Source organism: Trichoplusia ni, chromosome 11, assembly GCF_003590095.1.
Source record: "Trichoplusia ni isolate ovarian cell line Hi5 chromosome 11, tn1, whole genome shotgun sequence".
Classification (NCBI taxonomy): domain Eukaryota; kingdom Metazoa; phylum Arthropoda; class Insecta; order Lepidoptera; family Noctuidae; genus Trichoplusia; species Trichoplusia ni.
In genome coordinates this window covers 13,167,654-13,189,598 of record NC_039488.1, presented here as the reverse complement: position 1 = coordinate 13,189,598, position 21,945 = coordinate 13,167,654, and the positions used below count along the sequence as shown (strand labels likewise).

The following is a 21,945-nucleotide window of genomic DNA, read 5'->3' as shown; positions in this document are numbered from 1 at the left end:
CTTATGTCTCGATGCGGCATCCCTCTGAGACCAAAATAAGGTTTTTCAAAATGGAATTTAATTCAATAAACCTCTTGTTAGGAGCTCATCTTTTTAGTGACAAAGATTATATGTACATATATGAACTAATTACTTTTTTTTCCAATCGGATTTTATTATAAAGTCCTGATTTTTTTGATCAACGGGGTTACGCGATTATTATTACGGAGCGATATCATGTGAGCAATCCAGGCAGCGTTTTTTTTTATTAAATAAAAACTACTGTTCTGATGTCCGAGTGGTTGAGATCACAACACCAATCGCTCAGAGGATACGACGGGTCGCGGGTTCGATCCCGGCGTAGAACAAGTATTTGTATGATCCATGAATGCTTATTCTGAGTCTCTAGGTGTCTAGTGACTTTATTTTTGTGAAAAAAACAAGACAAGGATTGAATTTCTTAATGCGGAAGTAGTTATAACAAAGAACTATGAGATTATTTACATTTCAAACCGACGTTTGGGCCATATATTTTTTTATTACAAACGAACTCTTCCTCCTTTCAGAGAATCAGTAAAATGGATTTGTATCTGTGTACCATTAGATTATTTTTTCACTGACATAGACGTCATAATTTATGATTCTGCGAAATATCTCTATTACTAGTCTCATTTATTTCTGTGACATCACTGAGTTATTTTAAAACCTATTTTGTGAAGGCCAATAGACTTTGTTTGTGTGTCGTACTGTATTAGTTAACTGTACTTTAATCTTACAACGTATACTTAGGTATATATATAACTTTGACCTTGATAGGTATAAACAATTTTTTGCATATAACATTTAAAAAGAGTCTTGATATGTTTTCTTTACAGTGCTACTATTAGAGCAGGGATTAAAATGTTCGTGTGTAGGTAATAAGGGTTGAGATAAATAAAAACTCAAGTAATAGTATTTTATGACAACGATATCGCTTTATTAGATGTCAAAATGAGGCAGGCGAGAGAGGCGCGCGTACCGGCCGCGGTACGGGGGTGGTGGGCGTGTCTCGAGCGAACATGCGCGTGCGCAGCACACGCGCGTCTCTCGGGGCCTCGCACTCTCGATACATACTCCACGGTAATAAATAATATAAATAAATATCAACAAGTTACAAAATAGCCTTTCGTAAAAAGATTAGATCACTAAAGTGTATATTTTTTTTTGTTGGCTTACAAAATTTTTTTTTACAGTTTTTCGTTTCACGCATTCGTAACTTTCAACTGCTATGTATAAAAAACTGAGTTACATTTCAACGAAAAATCTGTACAGTCCGTTTTTGTTTTCTGTAGTGGAACGTTTAGAAATCTTCGGGCGCCAGGTCGAACCTAGGTGGGAAGGTGCCGAAACCGTCAGCGAGGGTTGGACGCGAGCGCTGGGGCTGCGGACGAAAACACATATTAATATCTTGAACAACAGAACTCACACACAGACATGACATGCAGGACCTGGATGCTCGTACATGCCCGGGACTCACAAATGCAAGTTTAACATATGGGGATAACTTTTACTGAAGGTACTATGTCTACAAAAGGAGTTGCACTGTTCATAGTGCTGTATGTGGCGTGCATCATGTTGCCAACTTACATATTACTCCAGTGCTGATTTAGGGACGCCCTTTAACGGACGCCTGAATCAAAGAATACATCTTAGTTTCTTATTTACGGTCGAATATTTAGAGGAAGCTAGAAGAGATAACTTACCGCCGGACTGACTCCTCTTGCAGCGGAACCCGCGCGTCCCTTGCCACGGAATTTGCTGATGGCCTGCTCGGCGAGGTCTGCCCTCTCCTCGGCCTCCTCCAACTCCTGCTGTGCCTTGCGGAACTTAGCCAAGTTGAGGGCGGCGATTTCTTCGGCTTCCTCGATCTGCCTCTTGTAGGTCTTGATCTTCTGTTGCAGTTTGTCGACCAGGTCTTGCATGCGCTCGTGGTTCTTGCGGTCTTCCTCAGCCTGGAAGGTGAGCTCCTTGATACGCCTCTCGGACTTGCGCAAGTTCTTCTGGGCATCGGCGTGCCTCCTCTGTTCACCGTCAAGCTCGTTCTCGAGCTCCCTGACTCTCTGTTCGAGCTTCTGGATGGCCTTCTTGCCTCCCTTAAGGGCGTTGGCTTCAGCCTCATCCAGCCTGACTTGCAGTTCCTTGATCTGTTGCTCAAGAGCCTTGCGGAGTTTCTCCTGGGTCTGGGCGTGGTCTTGCTCAGCGCGCAGCTCGTCGGCGAGACGGGCGGCGTCAACCATGGCCTTCTTGGCCTTCTCCTCGGAGTTCTTAGCCTCGTTGAGGAGCTCGTCGAGGTCGGAGTGCAGGGTCTGCAGCTCGGACTCGAGTTTCCTCTTGGCGGCGGAGAGGGAAGCGCTCTGGGCGGACAGTTCGTTGAGCTGTTCGTGAGCGTCGCCAAGTTCCTGTTCGGCCTGGCGGCGGGCACGGTCGGCCTGTTCCAGAAGAGTGCGGGACTCCTCGAGCTCGTTCTGGAGAGCGTTGGCGCGACGTTCGGAGATGCCGAGCTGTTCGCGGGCATCGTCGCGGGCGCGCTGTTCCTCCTCCAGGGCGGTCTGGAGGTCCTTGATCTGGGCCTGGTAGCGCTTGATGTTCTTCTGGGCCTCAGCGTTGGCCTTGTTGGCGTGGTCAAGAGCGATTTCAAGCTCGTTGATGTCAGCCTCAAGCTTCTTCTTCATGCGCAGGGCCTCAGCCTTGCCCTTAGCCTCGGCTTCGAGGGAAGCCTGCATGGAGTCGAGGGCACGCTGGTGGTTCTTGCGGGTGTTTTCGAATTCCTCCTCCTTCTCTTGGATGCGCCTGTCGATCTCCTGCCTGACCTGGGACAGCTCAAGCTGAGCGCGCAGGACCTTGTTCTCCTCCTGTTCGAGGGCAGACTCAGCCTCCTCGAGAGCGGCCTGGAGCTCGTCCTTCTCGGCCTCAAGGCGCTTCCTGGCCTTCTCGATCTCGTGGATGTTGCGGCCACCTTCGCCGATCTGGTCAAGGAGGTCCTTGACTTCGTCGGCGAGGTTCTTGTTCTCGCGGCGGACAGCCTCGAGTTGTTCCTGGCCTTCCTCGTAGGCACCCTTGAGGCGGAATAGTTCAGTGGAGTAGTTGCGGCACTCCTTCTGGCTGGCGTCGAGCTCAGCGGCGAGGTCGTCAACCTTGAGCTTCCATTCTCCGATGATCTTGTCGAAGGCCTTCTGCTTCTTCTCGGCAGCGTTGGCGATGGCGGTGGCACGGTCGACCTCGAGCTGCAGGTCCTCGACCTCAGTGGCGAGGCGCTGCTTGGTCTTCTCGAGGGCAACAACCTTCTGGTTGAGGGACTCAATGGTCTCCTCGGCCTCGGCGAGGCGGGCCTGGAGCTTGCGCTTGGCTTCCTCGAGTTCCTCGGAGCGGGCAACACCCTCGGACTCGTACTTGGAGCGCCAAAGCTGAGCCTCGGCGTTGGCCTTGGAAAGCTGGCGTTGAAGATCAGCCTTGCCTTCGGCCTCCTCCTCGACCTGTTCGCGGATGTTGTCCAGGTCGTGCTCGAGGTTGCGGAACTTGCCAAGAAGGGTGGCGCGTTCCTGTGGAGAAAATTATTTGATTAGCTTTTGTGTAAAAGCACAGAAAGTAACAATTAAAAAGATTAATCTTATGATTACATACCCTGGCCTCCTCGTCGGCGAGCCTCTTGGTGTCCTCGAGCTGGGTGGTGAGAGACACCTTGATCTTGGAGAGCTGAGACACCTGGGACTCGGCCTCCTCCAGCTGGCGGAGCAGGTCGGAGTTCTCGATGGACAGCTTCTTCTTGGCGGCATCCAGGTCGTTGAGGGTGCGGTTGGCCTCGTCAGCCTTACCCTGGACCTCGTTGAGCTGGTGCTGCAGCTGCTTGACGATCTTCTCTTGGGCAGCCTGATTGCAAAATTATTATTAAAATTCCCGTAACTGTGATCGGTTGCATGTTAATACAATTTAAACGCTTGATGTACTAAAAATACAATTTGTTTGATCTTGATAAGTGTAAGTATTTGTTACAAGTATATACGTAACCAATTTAGAGAAAAAAATATCTAAACAAAATCAAATGATGATAAGGATTAGTGAAGATAACAAAACAATTCATATTATTAAATCTTTTTCAATGATTATTTCTCATGCGTTTTTTTTGGTTGATATTATTTGTGTTAATGGGAGATCACTCTTGTATCACGGCGGTTTTAGCTTCCATGCGACTAATCAAATGATAATTATTAATTGAATTAAATGAGTTCATTGTCATAGGATAAATGATGTGTTTTGATGTGTCGTGTTTTGAACTGTTTTCCATTGATTTAATAAGCTGCAAAGCGAAGCCCTGTAACGGCATATGCCAACAACTTTTGTTCATCCTTTGTACCTTTTCGTTGGACAAGTGGTCGAGTCCGGCACGAAGGTCATTGACTTCGCTAAAGTACTGAGAGCGCTCTTTCTCAGCCCTGGATAGATAAATAATGACAAAACAAGTTTAATCACTGAGTACAACCGTCAGCATTTGTGAGGAATGTCCTAAATGTTGTCGAAGTTCCTAATGTCAAAAGATCACATTGACATGTGACGTGTAATGTAAGTCGTTCGTCAGGAAGGTTCCATGCAAGGTTCACCCCAGGCGGTAGACATGCCTCTACGGATGACATGTTACCTTCTCTCTGGCCACTTGATCGACAGCGGCGCGAGTGTTGTTAAGCTCGTTGTAGCAAGACGCACGGTCATGCTCAGCCCTGGATGTTGCATTATATTTCAGTAAATGTAATTTCTATTTATATTCGAATATAAATCTATCAATCCCACATGTGCCTTACGACCAATTTTGATGACTCAGGGCGCGTAGGCGTAGACGGTAGGGAGTTTATTTATCACATTACTTATATTTATGTCTTGTACGATGTATATTTATAATACTCACTTGGCCTTAAGCTTGTTGAGCTGGTCGAGCTGCTCACCCATCTCGGAGACGGCATCGTTGTGCTTCTTGCGGAGGTTGGCGAGGGTAGACTCGTGCTGGATGTTGGCCTCCTCGAGGTCGCGACGCAGCTTGCTGAGCTCAGCCTCACGCTTCTTGTTGAGCTCGATCTGAGCAGAGGTGGCGCCACCGGCTTCCTCAAGGCGCTCACCCAGCTCCTCAAGCTCGCGGGCGAGGTCAGCGCGCTGCTTCTCAGCCTTAGCGCGAGCCTGGCGTTCAGACTCAACCTCTTCCTCGAGCTCTTCGATGCGGCCTTGCAGTTCCTTGATCTGTTTCTGAGACTTGCTGACAAGAGATTGCTCGTCCTCCAGCTTGGCGGTGAGGGATGAGATCTCCTTGTCCTTGCGCTGGATGGTCTGCTCGAGCTCCTTCTTGTTGCGCTCGAGGTCGGCGACGGCCTCCTGGGTAAGCTTGAGGTCGCCCTCAACCTTCCTCCTCTGCTTCTCAACGTCGGCGCGCAGCTTCTTCTCGCGCTCCAGGGAGTCCTCGAGCTCGTCGAGGGTCTGCTCGAGCTTCTGCTTGACCTTGTTGAGGTGGTTGACCTTGTCCTCGGCAGCCTGGAGCTCCTCGGAGGTCTTCTGGTTGGACTCACCCTGGAGTTTCTTCTCCTTGTTCAACTTGTTGATAAGCTCGTCCTGGTGGGCGATCTCATCGTTCAAGTTGCGGATCTGGTGGTCCTTGGTGGCCTTGTCCTGTTCGGACTTCTGGACGGAGAGTTCCAAGTCCTCAACATCCTTCTTCAGGCCGGCGACTTCCTGTTCCAACTTCTTCTTAGCCTGGAAGAGCTGGTTGCGGGCATCCTCTTCCTGGGTAAGACGGTCTTGGGTGTCCTACAATAAAAAAGCCCGTATTAGTTCGCTGTATTATTTTTAAATTAGCGCGATGCTGTTTCTTGTCAATCGACACGTTATAAAATCGCGCAATTAAAGTTTCGCAATAAAATCACTCCGGGTGCAGACGTCAGTTATTTTAAAACGCTATCGAACTATTTCCCGAATAACTATATAAACAAAACATAAGTTTATTTAAAGATACTCGTCAAGTAAACTAGTGGTGATTTCATTCGCAACACTGTAGATCATCACTATATATTTGGTCTGTAACTGTATGAGTGATGTGTATCGAGCACATTAGACATAATTTATGTTAATTAACTACATTAATTAGGTGCAGATTTTCATCGCGACAACTCATCACGACCTAAATTTTTGTTGCTATTTTAGTTCTTGATACAAATTCTAATATCAACCTGTTAAATCACTGTTACTTTTTAAATTTATTAAAAGAGAATACCATTACTGTTGGTTTTGCTGAGTTTATTTTACATTAATTTATGTATGTATAAAAACCTAAATAAAGGTACTCACCCTGAGCTGGATCTCGAGGTCGGCCTTCTGCGCGTTGAGCTTGGCAGCGCGCTCCTGCACCTCGGAGAGGTTGCCCTCCTTGCCCTCGATGGAGGCAAGCAGAGCGGTCTTCTCCTCGAGCAGCTTGGCGTTAAGACCCTCAAGCTCCTTGCGGAGCTTCTCTTCCTTCTCGAAAGCCTCCTGGGCCTTCTGGGCCTTCTCCTCAAGTTTCTGTAACACGTCGGCACTGTTATCCTCCCCGTTCCATTCCGATAGATGAACCGCGGTCGCCATGATTTATTGTTTTAATAAATATTTAAATATGAATAAACATTAATAAAAAACTAAAAGGAATGCAAATGTGTTCGGTTCGTTCGTGTGTCAGGGTAGGGTAGGTGGTGCGCGCGCCGCCGACCACTCCGCTACTGAGCGCCGCTGGAGTTTTCCAGCGGGTGGAATATCGCCCACGCAATCTAACATTGTGAGTGTGGCTCAGCGCGCGGAGGGGGCCGGGTTCCAGAAATGGCCGCAGCACCTGTTGCGGTGTCGCGTATCCGACAGGTGGGCGCGGTCCGATCTATTTGTGTTACCCTGAATCACGCAGCCTATATCCGTGTATAGTGGGTCAGAGTGTACGATCATTTTATTAACATAGTTGATGATTGATGCTTACCGCGAGCTCATCCTCGACGCGGGTGACGTTGAGGAGGGGCTTGACCTTCTGCCACAACTTCCACCAGGGCCAGGTGCGGAGCTGCAGGTACTTGCGCAAGTTGCGCTGGACAACTTGGAGAGCCAACCTTTACAAAAAATATTTTTATGAACTATCGTGTCTTTCTAAATATGGAGCTGTGTCTAATAGCTGTGCCTAATGTTAGTTATGCCTACCTCTGTTCCTGCAGCTTCTTGTACTCCTTACGGGACAAGTAACCACGGATGTAGGCCTGGAGCCAGGAGACGATCTTGGACAGCCTGTCGTCACGCAACTCTTCCATCTGACCCAGGACACCGGCACGGAAGAAGACCTGCTCGTACATTGTAAGTGTTAGGGAGAGAACGTCATGTTAGGGAGGTTAGCAATATTATGCATTTTTATAAATTTACTGTATTTATATTTTTAAATTGCTTAAGAAATATTAATCAAAGTGTTAGTAATTTTCATATTTAAAAATATATAAATGAAGAATTCATTAAAACAGTAAACTAGCACACATAACGATAGAACGAAAAAATAGTTATTTAGAAGTTATTTTAGTTACTGTGTCATGCAATGAGAATAGAGGAAAGTTAGTATCGTGTAGGCCTTCCGATTCATGCTCTAGTTCTACCTTAGTCTTTCCGAGCCTGAAAGACTCCGAATCCAATCCAGTATGTTCAAGGATTTTCTTGGTAGCAACCTCAGGTGTAATTGGTTCTTTAATCAGGTTCGGGCACAGAATTTTGTATCTGCGTTATAGGAGTACACACAATATGATAATGGTTTATTATGTACGTGTAGGGTAAGGATAAAGGAACACAAACAGGAGTCTTAGTAGCTTGGACTCCCAGGGTGAGCATACGTATAGGGTTTGGTCAAATTGTGACACCAGTCTCATCAGGTGCTGAATTCGACAAAGCATGTTGAAGCGTCGCGATCCGGGTGTTTAGGGGTTTTGGATCGGTTGTCTCAAGTTGCTAACTACTTTCAGGGGTATAAAGACATGCCTTGGTGTGACCCAGACGGTAGGATTCGACGTCCAAACCAGTAGCCTCCAGGATGACTTGGGCGATTTTCTTAGGATCGGATTCCTTTTCCACAGCTTGGGGGGCCAGGATCTTGTAGCTACATTATCAAAATATATGGACACACAATGAGGGAATGTAATGATACTATGTTTCATACGCATACCAGTACATAGATACATCGCTTATGTATCTTAAGGGCAATGGAGGGAACAACAGGTACAACAAAACTTCCAAAATGCATTTCATGTTTTGGAAAGTTTAATGTAAGGGGTACAACAGGGGTTTATTATGACTAGATGAACGCATCTAGGTAGGGTGATGGCTACAGGAGCAAACCATTAATGAAAACTAGGTAAAATACATTCGGTAGGAGGCAAACCATGTATGGTAGGATCTATAATAAATCTATTTCTATATAGATTTCCCAAAACCAATAACTATTTCATGCTATCGCCATTCAAGGATGGTAACAACTTCTCCTTGCCTTAGTGTGACCAATACGATAGCTTTCGGGGTCGAGACCCACTTCCTCCAAACACTTCCTAGCGGCCTCTTTGGGGTCTTTTTCAGCGGTCATGGCGACGGGTGCAAGAATCATGTAACTGTTTATTAAATAATAGATGTAATATTTCAGTTTATAATTAGACAACATGAGTGGCAGCACAACCTAAATATCAAATTGCACCTTGATTAAAATAAAGGTGCGAGTGTGAGAAGTCATCAAAATATTTTTGGATGTCGTTAGTCATGGCTGCACGACTGTCTGATGACGTCAGCAGTCAGTCAGCTGCAGTACCAGAATAAAATCGGGTCGAATATACCAGAGCCTAAAGAATTTGTTTAGACTCGCCAACCAAAATTATGATCGTGTCAAAATAAATTTAATCTCAGATATGAAAATAAAATAAAGTTATGTATGACTCAAGACGTCATAAATATTTGCCAAGTGGGCACTTGGGTACTGAAATAGATCTGTTTGGAATTCATGAGTTAGGAATCTTACCGGAGCTTGAAGTCAGGGTAGACCATCCTGTTGGGGAAACCTTTACGGCAAATACGGATGCCTTCCAACACACCGTTACAGGTCAGCTGGTGCATCACAAGGTGAGAGTCGATGAGACCTGCGAGACAAAGTCACACGCTCAGACAAAGGTTACATTTTGATAAGTATCTATAGGAGTTTTTAGTTTAACGAATAGATGAATTTACTGTGTAATGGATTAGATGTTTTTTCAAGCTTTTGGAATATGTTATTCCTTTTCTACCAAGTGATATATTTGTGTCAAGTACTCACCGGCCTGCTTCAATTCGTTGGGAATGATACAACGTACGAAGTGAGGCTGGGTGGACCTCAGAGTGGTCATCAGGTTGTTAAGTTGTTCCTGTGGATACAAAACTTGTTAGAGCTTTTGATACTGGTTCCAACAATTTTACAGATACCACATTTCTTTCACACATAGTTTGCGAGGCAGATTTTCGTAAAAGCTTAAGGAAGATCATTTCTGTTTTCAGTATACAGAAATTATCTTTGAAACATATAGAAGCGACAAATGTAACGCGCATTCTGAAGTACAGTGCATTACATAAAACACACATTTAGGTTAAAACATAAAATCAAAACAACACGTTAATTTTACATTCAGCGGCAAATGTAGCGTAGTACGTTTTTAGGTAACTACTTTGCAGCTAAGAATACCTTTAAAGACACACTTTAGTAGTAGGTTCAGTGCGTCTACAATGGATGATGGTGAATTATACATACCATACATATATCATACAGGACAATATATGTCGGCGTGGTAATGAGGTGACTCTAATTTACCTTACAGTAAATCCAGGTATAAACTACAATCAATCAAAATCCGAAGCAGATCTACATCCAAGTAGTTGCCTCTGCATCAGTGGTGATACAAAAAAAGAAAAAAAAAAACGAAAAAAAATCATCTAAATAATTTAAATATTTAAATACCCTGTAAGCGGAGGAGACAGTAGCGAAACCACCACCCTTCTTACCGCGACCGCCTATGGACGTACATTAACAAGCAACTATTAGTACCAGGACGATCACAATGACATCGCTTAAACACTACTTGAAGACAATACACCTGCGGGACGATTGGCTGCGACATGAGCTGTGTTGTATTGACATGGACAGACATGATTAAAATGAAAGCGTGCAAGACTGGCCCTTCGCCGTGGAATCGAGAAAGCCAATGATGATGATCGAAATAAAACTTTCAATAATTTATATAATTCCATAGGACGGGAGCCAGCCCCAAGCGTGTAGATAGACGAGACAGTAAAGCCACGTAGGAGTCACAGAAGCAAATCTCGGTGATTGTATTGCCGGTTTACCCTGTATAGTGATGATACAGTCTGGAAGGCAGAACCCTTAGCGCGCTTGCCACCAGCGCCTATTTCATTGAAACATGTATCAGAATCATATAAAAGCTGCAGAACAAACCACTGATATTTGTAGTCAGGGTGAGTTCCAGATAGTTGCTGTATGTAGAGTATGGAATGATTCAACCATTGAAGTATCAAGTATGGTGTTGGGTTGTGAAGTATTGGGTGATGGTGACTGAGATGTGTAGAAAGATGTAATGAGCTCATGGTACCTGTCGTCTTCACAAGGATTGTAGAAAAATCTAAAGTATTCATTATTAAATTTCATTTATATATTTCATGTGTTGGTCAAGTGTTAAAATGATACGTACCCTTGCCACCACCGCCACCGCCGGCATCACCAGACTGACCAGGATGATCAGCAAAGATTTCGATAAGCAGTTTGTTCTGACCCTTCTTGAACTGGTCGACAACGGTGTCGTTAAGGGGGTCCTTGTTCTTCTCAAGCCATCCAGTGATGTTGTAGCCGACCTGTTTGATGACGAGACGGAGAAGTTAGAACCGAGAGCAAAGTCGATGGACACGATGACAGAAGCTATGTTCTGATACTTACGTTACCGGCGTAGTGACCAATGGCGAAGTGAGCGGCCTGGCAACCGGGCTTGGGGGGCTTCGGCTTCAGGTAAGGAGCAGACTTGCCCAAGTGGTTGTTGTTCAACTTCTCAACGAAGGTGAGGTCGGTGGCTTTGGGGAACATAGACTCTTCCTCAAGGATGGAGAGGATACCCATGGGCTGTAAACGTACCAAGTGTATTAGAACCACGAAATCGCCGGCATGGCATTAGCAGAAATGTCTCATGTCTGGAATTTTACTGGGGAATATATTACGTTAACAACAAATCTTGTATTTTAATAAAAACAATGTAAATTTTACAATAAACAATATTGAAAAGAGCAAAAAGACTATGATTACGTTTTTTTTCTTTCTAAGATTCAAGATCAAGAAATGATTTAAAATGAGACATTACGACTTAAACTTATAGTCAAGCCTTAGTTAGTGGTTGCATAGAGCGGCATGCAAGACACAAGAAGGAAAAATAAATATTACTATAGGGTGCTTCGTGTAAAGTGTGTCGTAGACAAAATTAAGTTTTGAATCTATATTTCGTGTAGTAAGTAGGTAATAGTTGTGCAAATTATGATAGATAACATAGTACTGATGCAGTTAATGGTGCCAAAGTTCTAAATAAATTATTTGTTTTGAGTCGTACATTCCTCTTATGATTATAATTAAATTAACTACTTTCGCGTGCGATCCTGAGAGCGGTGTATTTAGGTATTTACTTGGGGACGCGGTAGCTAGATGCAAATTAAAATATTCAATAAGTTTTGCAGTAGCTTCGCTTGCATTGTTTGCGTGTGTGATACAAGCGGATACTGATAGTGGCCTACTGATACCGTGGGCGGGGTTTCAGCCAGCAGTTTGCTCTTGCAGGCCATTTACTTAGCTCGAAGCTTTCGCGGCCCTATATCCTCAAGCTTATGCTCAGTAACATCTAATACCTTCTCAATCAAATCTATTGTCGGTTGGAGGTCCATACCAAAATCTATGAAGGTCCATTGGATTCCTTCTCTTTCATATTCCTCTTGTTCTAGGACGAACATGAAATGGTTAAAGTACTGTTGCAATTTCTCGTTTGTAAAGTTTACACAGAGTTGATTAAACCCGTTCATCTGGATCGCGGGGCGACATGGAAAAAATTATCGATAATCTGTTATCAGCTAACTACTTAAATACTGGTAAGTGTGTGTCGCGTGTCCCTGGATGTTTAAAACTTATGAAATTAACACAAGAAAAGAAAGTCACACAGTAAGAAGTCACACAAAAAAGAAAACGGCAAATAGCATTGATAGGATCGCTCGAATAACAAACAATTGATATCATGACAATGTAAGAAAGAGGAAAAAGAAGAAGAAGAGTTTAAAAGAATAAAGAAAGTTGAGCCGATAAGTAAGCTTCTGGTCATGATTATTGTGTTACTCGAGAATCCCTGTGGCGTGAGCAAGCGTTCATTGTTGCGTTTACGCCAACTACCTTTTCAATAAGGTCAATGCAATTTTGCAGATCCATGCCAAAGTCAATGAAAGTCCATTCGATGCCTTCGCGCTGGTATTCTTCTTGCTCCAGTACGAACATGTGATGGTTAAAGAACTGCTGAAGTTTCTCGTTGGTGAAGTTAATGCAGAGTTGTTCAAAACCGTTGAACTGCAGGTAGATAAGTAATGTGGAGGGTTAAGTTGGGGTAGAGGTATACTTGCTGCGGATTTCATTCCACAGTTGATCGTGACGAGATGGACACCCTAAAGAAGAGAAGAACGACTAGACCAAGCCTGTCCCACATGACTTGGAGTGTTGTCGCCGACAGCTGTGACGAGACCCATGCGACTATTACCTTCTCGATAAGATCGATACAAGCGAGCAAGTCCATTCCGAAATCGATGAAAGCCCAGTTGATTCCCTCCTTCTTGTACTCCTCTTGTTCGAGTACGAACATGTGGTGGTTAAAGAACTGCTGCAGCTTCTCATTGGTGAAGTTAATGCAGAGTTGCTCGAAACCGTTGTACTTTTGATGAAAAGGCGAATTACACACACACACATAGCATCTATATAAAATTATTTACTAGCGGGGGTACCGAACAGCTGAAAACTTGAACACAACATGGATAGCTTAACCCAACCGAGGTTCACATACACTCGGTGTACCTTTTCAATAAGATCAATGCAGGCGAGCAAGTCCATTCCAAAGTCAATGAACTCCCAGTGAATGCCTTCTCGTGTATACTCTTCTTGCTCCAACACAAACATGTGGTGATTGAAGAATTGTTGGAGTTTTTCGTTTGTGAAGTTAATGCAAAGTTGTTCAAACCCATTATACTATGAAATAAATTTGCATTAATACCTTACGAATTTGGAAATTGATAAGTGGTTTCTACTTCTACTGTTCTAATACTATTTTCTTAAAATTAATTTATATACTATAACCGATTTTGTGAAATTTCTTTAGTAATATACTAATTACTAAGTCTTGTAATTGTTTTCAGCTTTTGAGGCTGGCTCATGTTATGATACTCACGTCGAAGATTTCGAAACCGGCAATATCCAGTACACCAATGAAGTGCTGCCTCTTCTGCTTGGTGTCTAGAGTCTCGTTACACTTCTTGACGAGCCACTTGAAGAGACGATCGAACATTCCCTTGCAGAGGGCACCGACGGAGTTGGTGACCTGGTCCTTGTTACGACCCTGGGTGACGAACTCGTTTCCGACCTTGATGCGGGGCTTCAACAAGTTCTTGTACAGGTCCTGTACGTCGACACCGAGAAGCTTGGCAACCCTGTCACCATCCTGCAAAGAGATAGCACAAAATTTAGTTATCAGAATGAGATCCTCTTTTGAGATTTTCGTTTTACGTTTGACGTATGTTTTACTCACACGATAACTTGTATTTGATATGTTTTCTTGAGATATTTTACATATGAAATAGATATGTGATAGTTAAATACTGACCTCAGTGCCGTCGGCTTCAGCCTGTTCCTCGCGACCCCTCTGCTTGAACTGCATACGACCCATGTGCATGACAGCGGCGGTAATCTTGTAAACGTTGTCCTTCTCCTCTTGGGTGAAACCAAGAATGTCGAAGGCTTGCTATATTACAAAACATATATTAGTATTCAATCGTGACTGTTGCGGTTAGAAAAAGAAAAGACTGGGGAGGAATAGGAAATTACTAAACTTCTGGTATTTTTTTACAAGAAACAAAACTACTATTAAAACTTAAAATTTCGATAGTCTTAAGAAATTAAGAAAAAAGATTTAAAGGGCAGAAGAACATAGAAAACTTAATTCTAAAAGGGACTTACCAACATTATGGGTTAATAAAGTAAAAGGAAAGCGTTAGCTCAATTAGGCATGTGATAACATACGATAAAGTTCGCAATTTAGGAGTTGGTGCACAGGATACGAATTCTGCATCTTTTGTCAAAGTGCAACGGACGGATGTACTATACAAATTTTGATACACATAATGTGTGACTTCAAAATGTAAAGTAACGGATGGAATAAATCAACAAGTTGTCGTAAAATTGAGGAAACCTTCCATTAGCGTCAATAGAAATGGTAGGCTGGTTTCAATCATCTGTATTGTTTGATACAGTTTCTTGTGCGTCTGGCGTCTACTTCAATGGGATCACTTCCTTCTCAATTCTCTTTTCACTTACGTCCGTCAACTGCGATTCCTCTCCGTCATCGATGTTGGGGATAGTAATCTTACCCTGGGCGACGTTGTTGTAATCGTAAATGTCGTTGGACAACAGACACATTTCTGTTGATTAAATTAATAAAGAAAATATTAACGACGAATCGTCGACAACGAGTTCTGGAAGTAATTTTGCCTGAAAGTGCCAAAGTGCCTAACCGTCCGTGTCGTGTCTGGAAACATATTAGTTCGTGTGGTTGTGCTCGTGCTGGATCGGATATGGATATTTATAACCGTGATAAATAAAACCTGTGCATAAAGCCCTTTTGAACTTTTGCAGGGAGCGGGCAGTTCATGTGTATGTCAGAAAATTTTGAGGTGTCACCGAAATTCGACTGCTCAACGGGACTGAGTTACGTTATCAAGGATTGTTTTGTATGTATGTTTATGCATTTTGTGATCTTAGAAAATAGCCCTTTTTTGCAAGGATATTTTATATATTACATCGCGTTGAGTAGTCGGCACGGCTTTCAGAAATCAGACCCAATACACGAATATCTGCATCAAGACGCACGCTCCATGCGCGGTTCGTGACTTACGATCGTCAGATCGAACTCTTCAGCGTCGTTGACCCCAGGTATACGTGTCTTCCCTTGACTTATGAGGGGATAGTCCGAGATGCGGTTGCTTAGCATCGTTATTTCTGTAAACACCAAAACATCTGACATACACATGCGACACCCGAGCTTTTGACTCAGATGTAAGCAAAGCAAGCAGCAATGCGAAAGATGAAGACGAAAGAAAGAATGAGTTGAGCCAGTAGTCATAATTCTGGACTCACGTCAGTAAGTCTCATTTCCTCGCCGTCATCAACACCAGGAATAACAGTCTTGCCTTGCGACACGATGTTGTAGTCCATGACGTCGTTCGACAGTAAACACAATGCTAAAATGACACCAATCAAAGTCATAAGTGAAAGGTGTCCTAAAACTATAGGTAGGTAGGTTCACTCTCCAATGTCCATTATAGGGTGAAAACCTGAACTATGCTAGGTATAGGTAGGTCTCTCGTGCTAGTTTGTAGGCGAGATGTGCCGGCGCCGGTCGGTTATATGCGACGCGGTGGCCGGTCTACACACAAGGAAACTCTCACGACCTCTTGTTCTAGTGAGGCCGAACTTACGTCAGTCAAGGTACACTCCTCGCCATCGTCTACATTGGGGATGGTAGTTTTTCCTTGCGATACGATGTTATAGTCATAGACGTCATTTGACAGCAAACACATTTCTAAATTTGAAATTGCAAATTAATTCTCATGTACAAACAATGTTGTCCAGTCAACGGTAAATGGAACACGTAGGACATAATATGTGTGTGTGTGTAGGTTTGTTGTATTTTTTAGACTATACTAAATTCAAATAGTGATAATGTGTGTCAATTTGGAATATTTTTTTAAACTGTGATTTTAAAACTCATACATAATAATTAAAGTAATTGAAAATTTTTGACAGAATAATTTAAATCCAATAAAAAAGATAATTTGATCTTAAAAAAAAAAAATCTGTTTGTGTAGTATTGTTGCTATGGGATCTTCCATTAATGTATAATTGCATCTAATAGCATTGTTTCAAATAAAGTATGATTACTAAGTTACTATTAAATATTGAATTCAAAAAGGAAAGTCCCATAGTCTTGAAATCTTCTGTTCCTTGACCAGGAATCTATACGCACCCTTAAGACCAGCGACGGAACCAGACATCATCTGGTAGAAGATGTGGTAAGAACGCTCAAGGGCCTGCTGGGAGATGACACGGGCCTTCTCGAGCAGATCTGGCAAGAAACATTTCATTAGCACCAAGTTACTGAAAACAAGAGCCCTTGGTCCAAAGGCTTAGTCAGAAAATCCAAGTCCTTGTTGATGGCTACTTACAGGTCTCGATATCAGCTCCAGCCAGTTTACCGGAGGGTCCGAAGTGGATACGGATGAATTTACCCTGGGGATGGACGATAAAGAAATTTTTATTCAGTGTTTGTAAGAGTTACTGTATTTTGGTACAAGAGTGCAATGTTTTGTATACTTACGAAACGAGAAGAGTTGTCGTTACGGACGGTCTTGGCGTTACCGAAGGCTTCAAGTACGGGGTTAGTCTGGACGACCTGGTCTTCCAGAGATCCCTTCTTCTCCTGGGAGGGGTCCTTCTTCTGGGAAGCACCGACGGTGGCGAAGTACGCAATTACCTTCTTCGTGTTCTCAGTCTTTCCGGCACCAGACTCTCCGCTGTTGGTTGTAAGGACATTTTCTTAGTTTGATGGTGATCGACATTTTAGTGATTCACTCAAGCAAATCGTGAAAGCTTGGAAATTAGATTTTTCTTATTTTCTTTTCTGATAGTTTTTATCATTTTTGTTTAGTAGTCGATAGTTTGACTTTTTATCATCATTTTTTCAATTCTACACTTTTCACTAACGATAATGGGTTTTCAAGTTTGCGACTTTAAGAATACTTACGTAATCAACATAGATTGATTCTCGTGGTTGGTCAACATGTTGACGTAGGCACCGTCGGAAATGGCGAAGATGTGGGGAGGCACCTCCGAACGACGCTTGCCACGGTACAGCTTGGCACATCGTGTGGTGTACACGGGGAACCTCTTGTAAGGGTTGATAGCCACACAGAAGAGACCCGAGTACGTCTGTGGTGATTATGGAGAGATTAGATATGTGCTAGGCTAGTGATTATCAAGAGGAAGATTTGGGTTGGTGATAATAAATTCTGAGGATTTTAAGGAAGTTTTTCAGGATTTAGTACGTAACGTACGGACTAGAAAGTTTGGTTACACTAAGGTTTTTTTTGAGGAAAGTAACATGACGTTTAGAAGGATAGTAATAACAATAAAGGGTTTAAAACTGGAACGGGTTTTGAGGATCGCTCTTAAAACTAAATTAAATCTAAAGAGAACACCAAAACAGTGACGGGTACTGCCCAGGTACTTTGCGCCACTGTTTTCAATAAACCTTGAACAATGCCAGATACTCTATATGTTTTATCTCAAATAATAAACACAGCGTTTGTTTAGTAAACAAAATTATATCTGTATAGAGGATCGTGCATTACTAAAGCTAACAAGTTTCGTTAAACGGACGTCATACAGTCCTGTAATAGATAAAAAGAAAATGCAGAGCGGGTACAGTAACGATACCTTTGTGCTCTACGTAGAAGAAAATAGCACCACTACTTCCGAAGTCATAAACGCGGAAGTTCGAACACAACACAAAACTATTCTAGACACCAATACTCTCTATTCTAAGAATAGAGATGCTAAAAATGTAGACAAACAACCAAAAGAAGATTCTCCGGACGCCTTCGAGTCCTTTTGCACCGACTTTGTCAAGTACGGCCAGGAAGTGTTTAGTTACAAAATGGATAATATTCGATTCAGTAGACACATTTGCTGCGATACATAACCTAGATACGCGCGAAGATAATTTCCAAACAATCTATTTTAGGACGCTACGTCAGGAAATTTTACTTGAACAGATTAAAATCTCGGTTGAACGCTTTACTTTATGATGAGAGCGCTCTCGAGAGATTTATTTATTATTTTTGTTTGTCGATAATATCTTTAAAGTGACTAACGTCAACTCTAATTGTAGCATTAATGGAGCGCCAATGTTGCACAGTTGACAAATGGTTTAATTAATCAGTTGTGCATCGCTCATTTGTTTTGCTTGTGAAAATAATTATTTCGAACGAGAGAGAAACTTCTGTACTGGGACAGAAATACCCAGATGCTAAATAAAATGTACTGAAATAGCAACAGCTGGCATACCGCTATTACTATTTATATCTCCAATAGAGACATCAATCCAAGATTAATTGCGCCGTTCATGGGCAACTATCGCACTTTAAAACTTGGTATCAATCCAATACTATCGAGAAATGTGTCTACAGTGATGAAAGATAGGAGAGGTGAGATGCATGCACACTGCAAGGCCGGAACTCTTGACCGCTCCCTCGACTTACGTAAATAAGCTTATGGTAATATCTCTGCTTCAAGTTATACAAAACAGAAGCGTCGTTGAGGTATGTCAAGTTTGACATGTCCTCGCATTTCTCGTACTTAGGTGGGTTGACTTGGGCAACAAGGTCTTTCTTGAAGTCTTTGGTCTGTGGGATAAATTGTTACATTAGTATAAAGTAATGGTAAAGGCGCTGGGAGCGCCTACTTACATAGATCAGTTTCGCATAGTATCGTTGTCGAAGGTTGTGGAGTACAGCAGCCTCGTTAAGATAAGTCAAGTCAGCCATGTCCTCGACTTTCTCGAATTTCGGCGGGTTTACTTGTGAGAGGAGTTCCTTTTTTAACGTCTTTTCCTGCTCATTTAATGTAATGTTTAGTAAGTTATTAAGAATGAACTTAAGTTATAAAGCCTTCCGGTTTCTAAAATATGCAGGTATCTTTAGGCAAGTACCTGTTCTCCATGTTTTTGTTTCAGTTGAGGTTCAACTATAAATCCAAATTGTCTATTGACGACAAACTAAGTTAAATAGGTAGTAGAAATATTTTCTCAACTCAGAGTGAAAACTACTTCAAGTCCAAAACTAATAATTTTTGATAGAATTGATTCAATTGTCTAAACAGTTGATCTAATAGTTAAGTTTAAGGTTCCGCTGATCTCTGGTCCACATATAATGCACCAGGTTCACCATGGAAGTTGCAATGATAATCGTAAACCAGTATAATTACCTCACCACCGGGCAGGTTGACGGTCACCAGATCACCCTTGGTGGCCTTGATCTCGCCCTGCAAGAAGCCCTCCTTTTCGTCAGGCACCCAGCATGCCTTTTTGCCATCGTACGGCTTGCTCTGGTCGATACGCTTCTGTTCCAGAGAAACGAACAGGTACGGAGTCGGATCGGGGTCCTCGCCCTCTTGGACAATAGGCTTCGGCATTTCGGAGGGCTAACGAGACTTTTGGGCTATTCGAGACACGAGAACGTTGCCCTGGAGCCTTCCTGCAACACACGCGGCACGTTAGTGAACCGATACAACTTTATCGTCGGAGATAAAGCGGCCGAGAGGCGCGTGCGGCTATTTGTGGCTGTAACCCGAGTAGTGGCCGCGCGGGAACGGTGCCAGCTAGCTAGTTTGCGTAACGCTGACTTTTATGCTCGTGTTTTTTATTAGCTTACGCCGTACGGCCCTTCGCGGATGTTACGTCACGGAGGAATGCGAGCCTGGAGGCACGCCAACCGATTTATCCGTCAGTGGATTGTTTATTGTCTTTTATGGTGATGGCTGATGGGTCACTGTTCACAACACCTGTTGGATCATTGATATCGATTGCGGTATTATTATCAGTTATGACATTCAATTAATTTGATTGATTGATCAATTTCTATTTTCAGTTTTGACATATGATTATAAATTCCATTAATCCTGTTGTGTTTCAAGGCTACAGTCAAGGATTCACTTCTAAACTGTTAAGGAAATATATTTTTTTCAGCTTTTTATCAATGAATTTTTTTTTTGAACCATTTACTTCAAATTATGAAGTACTAATTAAATTACAAAATTGTCTTCAGTCAACAACTCAAATCAATTCGTAATTAGTTTACATGACAAATGCAATCGGTATCGTAAAATTCAATCAAAACAAATGCACTGAATTTCAATACGCCATCAATAATCCAAGCGGTCTATAAACGTCAAGTGAACCACAAACCACCACCAAGCACGGCGACCACTGCACAATAAATCCAATGCACGGGATAAATCAGCTGTCGTCCTTCCGTACGTCACTAGAACCTCCTTGCAACACTGCAGGCACTCGCGATGCCACTACGGTTATGCACTCCACTAATAGTCGCACTATTCAACGCGGCGCGTGCGTCGTTACTCACGTTAGAAGCCGTTCTGACCGGCGGCGGGGTGCTCCGCTGCTTTTTATACGCGCAATACGATACCATCGCTCGCGATCACCCCATTTTAGGCGGATGCCTGGCTGGGCCACAGCTACACTTTCAGACGAGCTTAGCTTTCACTTGGGCGGGAACGGGCGCTGCGCCGCTTCCTAACCGCTCCGCCAAACGAAATATTACAAAAAATAATTTCAATTTATTATAGTTCATTGATTTTTGTAGATGTATGCAATGTTTCATGTTTATTATACAGCGATTTGGGCGTGTGGTGTATGGTTATAACGGTAATTGAAAACAGATCTGTGGTTAATGGTGTTTGAATACCGGTGAATACAAACATTGAAGGCATTTATTTGATAGGGCTAAATGAAATCACAATTATCCAATATTAGTTATTTTGATTACCAGTGTTAATATTTTATTTACTCAATGTCATTTCAAAAATGTGACATTACAGGCGCCATACCGCTCATTAGACTTGAAAAAAATATTCATTTCTTTTTTCTTTTTATGTTATCCCAATTTTTTATTTTATTTATGTAATTTATCATAATAATCTACATTTATTAGGTTTGCTAGGCTGAAACTATTTTTCTGAATAAGTTTCGTAGCCATAATGTCAGATAAATTGTTATATTTCATTACTATTATAATGAGTCGGCCAGTGTTGTGATTTTTGCTTTTTATACGACTTATTTGTCAAAATAGTTTGACAAATTATCAAACTATTTTGACAAATATTATTTACGAATAAAACCTTGATAGGATTCCTGTATCTTATAACACTACTTATTGAATGTCATCGATAAAACACCTAATTTCCTTCTTACTAATTTTAGTGCCTATTTTCTTTGGGCTAGGGGCATGCCAAATATTGGATTCACTTTCTTCAAGCCTAACTAAAAGAAATGTATTGATGGATGGTTATCTGTCCCTTCTATATCAATATCAAGAGTTTTTAACACATCAATTTGACGTTAAAAAGCTGATATTGTTTTTTTAGTGACGGGTATTTTACTACCTTTTTTAATGTTTTAAGAATTACTTTTAAAATGTAATGAAAGAAATACCGATCTTCTCTCTGATTACTGAAAACCAAATAACTCTCATTGCATTTTCTGATAAATGAGTCGTGTGTTGAGTTGGACTAATATTTACAATAAATATAGATATAATAGAAATATTATAGCACAACTCCAGAAATAATTTATTTGTAAATGAACAATTTTCTATGAGATATTATCCCATTTTCTTGAAGATAAGATATTTATTTTACAATAGTGTACAATAATTAGTCGTAAAAGCTCATCGTTATTTGATTTATTTGATAACAAAAGACTCCCAATTGTTATAAGTGCCAAGATGTGAATAAAATAAGTT

The 21,945-nt window shown here is 42.2% G+C and overlaps 1 protein-coding gene across 43 annotated transcripts; it reads right to left on the bottom strand.

Annotated features, from left to right (window-relative positions):
* Window positions 1–928: 928 nt before the first annotated feature.
* On the bottom strand, window positions 929–20,022 carry LOC113498905 (myosin heavy chain, muscle). Of its 43 annotated transcripts, XM_026879144.1 has the most exons (25): window positions 19,391–19,786; window positions 18,667–18,810; window positions 17,151–17,335; window positions 16,725–16,920; window positions 16,573–16,636; window positions 16,374–16,472; window positions 14,666–14,769; window positions 13,956–14,093; window positions 13,524–13,793; window positions 12,843–13,013; window positions 11,003–11,182; window positions 10,761–10,920; window positions 10,399–10,457; window positions 9,338–9,425; window positions 9,047–9,164; window positions 8,528–8,645; window positions 7,207–7,343; window positions 6,992–7,118; window positions 6,340–6,549; window positions 4,916–5,802; window positions 4,370–4,448; window positions 3,640–3,885; window positions 1,722–3,557; window positions 1,606–1,648; window positions 1,301–1,399 (listed from the first exon to the last, which is right to left on the bottom strand). In XM_026879144.1, exons 1-24 carry the CDS (start codon window positions 19,595–19,597, stop codon window positions 1,625–1,627), a joined length of 5,847 nt encoding a protein of 1,948 aa, XP_026734945.1. In that variant the 5' UTR covers window positions 19,598–19,786; the 3' UTR covers window positions 1,301–1,399; window positions 1,606–1,624. The 43 variants fall into 43 exon arrangements, with proteins under 43 accessions (XP_026734944.1, XP_026734943.1, XP_026734942.1 ...); XM_026879143.1 differs by lacking the exons at window positions 1,606–1,648; window positions 8,528–8,645; window positions 10,399–10,457; ... (1 more) ...; window positions 14,666–14,769; window positions 18,667–18,810 and adding exons at window positions 8,023–8,140; window positions 10,013–10,065; window positions 12,485–12,655; window positions 15,485–15,588; window positions 18,874–19,017 and having other exon boundaries at window positions 929–1,399; window positions 19,391–20,022; XM_026879142.1 differs by lacking the exons at window positions 1,606–1,648; window positions 8,528–8,645; window positions 10,399–10,457; ... (1 more) ...; window positions 14,666–14,769; window positions 18,667–18,810 and adding exons at window positions 7,647–7,764; window positions 10,013–10,065; window positions 12,485–12,655; window positions 15,826–15,929; window positions 18,874–19,017 and having other exon boundaries at window positions 929–1,399; window positions 19,391–20,021.
* Between the last annotated feature and the right edge of the window lie 1,923 nt (window positions 20,023–21,945).

Bases quoted from the DNA above. Each gene is read 5' to 3' on its own strand.
- LOC113498905 (XM_026879118.1), bottom strand. From the start codon at position 19,597: ATGCCGAAGCCTATTGTCCAAGAGGGCGAGGACCCCGATCCGACTCCG. The intron at 16,921-17,150 runs GTAAGTATTCTT...TACAACCAACAG, and splicing joins AATCAATCTATGTTGATTAC to CGGAGAGTCTGGTGCCGGAA. The intron at 9,426-10,398 runs GTAAACCGGCAA...TTGTATCCACAG, and splicing joins CTGTATCATCACTATACAGG to GAACAACTTAACAACCTGAT.